This window comes from Papaver somniferum, unplaced genomic scaffold (genome assembly GCF_003573695.1).
Source record: "Papaver somniferum cultivar HN1 unplaced genomic scaffold, ASM357369v1 unplaced-scaffold_125, whole genome shotgun sequence".
Taxonomy (NCBI): domain Eukaryota; kingdom Viridiplantae; phylum Streptophyta; class Magnoliopsida; order Ranunculales; family Papaveraceae; genus Papaver; species Papaver somniferum.
In genome coordinates this window covers 11200012-11202742 of record NW_020621603.1, presented here as the reverse complement: position 1 = coordinate 11202742, position 2731 = coordinate 11200012, and the positions used below count along the sequence as shown (strand labels likewise).

General features: G+C 39.0%; 1 protein-coding gene across 1 annotated transcript; it reads left to right on the top strand.

The window, feature by feature from the left end:
• The first annotated feature begins 349 nt into the window (after positions 1-349).
• Positions 350-2476, top strand: LOC113331119 (aldehyde oxidase GLOX-like). Its single transcript, XM_026577876.1, has one exon. It carries the CDS (start codon positions 575-577, stop codon positions 2315-2317), a length of 1743 nt encoding a protein of 580 aa, XP_026433661.1. The 5' UTR covers positions 350-574; the 3' UTR covers positions 2318-2476.
• Positions 2477-2731: the final 255 nt, after the last annotated feature.

Sequence of the window (2731 nt, the reverse complement as noted above, 5' to 3'; positions counted from 1 at the left end):
AATTTGTTACATTTAATTTGCTCCATGTGTACGTCTGATTTTAGCTCAATTACGGTATTTCGTGTATCAATGCACACATTCATTTCTATCACAGAGGTTAAAACGGCAGTGTCAGACTGGTAGCTAGCCTTTGATTATCCCATCCGCCGAGACTAAGGCGGTCCCCATGAATACCAGGATACCCATAGTATCTGGCCGAGGTAAACAAAACAATGTTGTTCCTTGAGGGTATGAAGTATTATGAACCCTAAAAGTGGTAATTTCGTGTCACTGACATAAAAAAGACTTAAGATTTGGTCTTTACACTCTGCACATATATCTGCTTATCTCATGTACTCAGTCACTCACGCAGTCCAACAACTCTACTACTGTCATCTCATTATGACTTTCCTAGTAAATTCACTCACACTCTGAATTTTTCAACTTCAGTCAGTCAGTACCGTGCTGTTAAATTTGTTTCCTTTTATCTCGTACCAAACTCTGTTTCTACATAAATACTCCTCCCCTCCCTTTCGAATAAATACACAACAAGAGAGAAACAAACCCAGAATCAGAAAATTAAACCCGTTTCTTGATGATGGAATTCAAGAATCACCCGTTCTTGTTCATCATCATCAACTTCTTCTTCTTCATCTTCTTTATTTTCTCTTCAATTTCTTCTTATCAAATTCAATCATTCCCGTTACCACCCAAGATCAATGGTGGGAAATGGGTTCTTTTGAAACAGAGTATTGGGATATCAGCAATGCATATGCAAGTACTGAATAATAATAAAGTTGTGATCTTTGATAGAACTGATTTCGGTGCTTCTAATCTATCATTACCCTTTGGTGTATGTAGGTTTGATTCAAATGATGTTGCTTTAACTACTGATTGTACAGCTCATTCTTTGATTTATGATATTTCTTATAACTCAATATCACCATTAATGGTTCAGACTGATACTTGGTGTTCTTCTGGTTCTGTTATTTCAAATGGAACCCTAGTTCAAACTGGGGGTTATAATGATGGTGATCGTGTTATTCGTATTATATCTCCTTGTCAACAGCAGCAGCAGCAGAATCAGAATTGTGATTGGATTGAAGTACCTGAGTATCTCTCTGTTAGAAGATGGTATTCTAGTAATCAAATTCTTCCTGATGATAGAATTATAATTGTTGGTGGAAGAAGAGCTTTCAGTTATGAATTCTTTCCAAGAAAACAACAACAACCCGGTACCGGCAATTCTTCTTATTATTTAGGGTTCTTGGAAGAAACCAGAGATCATTATGATGAGAATAATCTTTACCCATTTCTTCATCTGTTACCAGATGGGAATTTGTTCATCTTTGCAAACAGACGTTCGATCTTGTTCGATTATACGGGTAACCGGGTTTTGCAAGAATATCCGATGATACCCGGTGATGATAAAAGGAATTATCCAAGTACTGGTTCGTCAGTTTTGTTACCAATACGTTTATCAGGTTCGAATTCATCATCGTCGGGAAACCACTTGCCGGAAGCAGAGATTATGGTTTGTGGCGGTGCACCACCAGGCGCATATGCTCAAGCTCAGCATGGGAATTATGTCGGAGCATCAAAAACATGTGGGCGAATTAAGGTGACTGATCCGAAACCCGAATGGATAATTGAAGAAATGCCCATGACACGTGTCATGTCCGATATCCTAATCCTTCCCACCGGTGATTTGATTATCATTAACGGAGCTCATAATGGTACAGCCGGTTGGGAATCAGCAGTTAATCCGGTTTTACATCCGGTTCTTTATCTGGTAAATGAACCAGATCCGGATCAGCGATTCAAGGTACTAAACCCATCACCCATACCCAGATTATATCATTCCTCTGCCGTTTTATTACCGGATGGCCGTATTTTAGTCGGAGGCAGTAATCCGCACAGATTATACAATTTTACCGACGTGACTTACCCAACTGAGTTAAGTCTAGAAGCTTATTCACCACCTTACCTTTCGGATCAGTACTCAAATCTCCGCCCTAGGGTCATATCAGTAGGACCCACCGGCTCATCCTTAATATATCAAGGGATGTTTACCGTTACGTTGTACTTACCGTTTTATCCCGAAAAGGATTTATCGGTGACGTTATTATCACCGTCTTTTACTACACATTCTTTCGCTATGAATCAGAGAATGTTGGTGTTGAAAGTGGTGAGTCTTCTTCAGCTGTCTACCACCGTTTATCAGCTAAGTGTGATTGGTCCACCGACGCCTAAGATCGCTCCACGTGGGTATTATATGTTGTTTGTTGTTCATGATTTGATCCCTAGTGAAGGTGTCTGGTTGAAGATGGAGGGTTAAAAAAAATTGTTAGTAATATTTTTTTTTTTTACCCATTTCTTGTGGTGTAATGTAAATTAATCTAGGGTGCCTTAATCTAGTGATTTGATGTATTTTTTATATTCTTTGCAATGAAACAAGTTACTGTTTGGGGTTCATGAATATACTTGATTTGGTTTTGTTTTGTTCTGACAATTACTGTATTTGGTGATTTGATGATGTACGCATTTGTGTCAGTTAGTAAAGAAGGAGGGGTCCTTAAATTTAAGGGTCTTCCCCCATCTGCACTACAAATATTAGGAGGAGCCATAAAGAGGGTGGCTGGGAGGTTTACGGTTTACCTGTTTCTCTAACTTGAATTCTCCAGCTTGGTAAAGCATGGCCTTGGTATAGAAGGCATTTAATCCTGACATATGGGGTTTCAAGATCAGGCAT

Bases quoted from the DNA above. Each gene is read 5' to 3' on its own strand.
- LOC113331119 (XM_026577876.1), top strand. From the start codon at position 575: ATGATGGAATTCAAGAATCACCCGTTCTTGTTCATCATCATCAACTTC.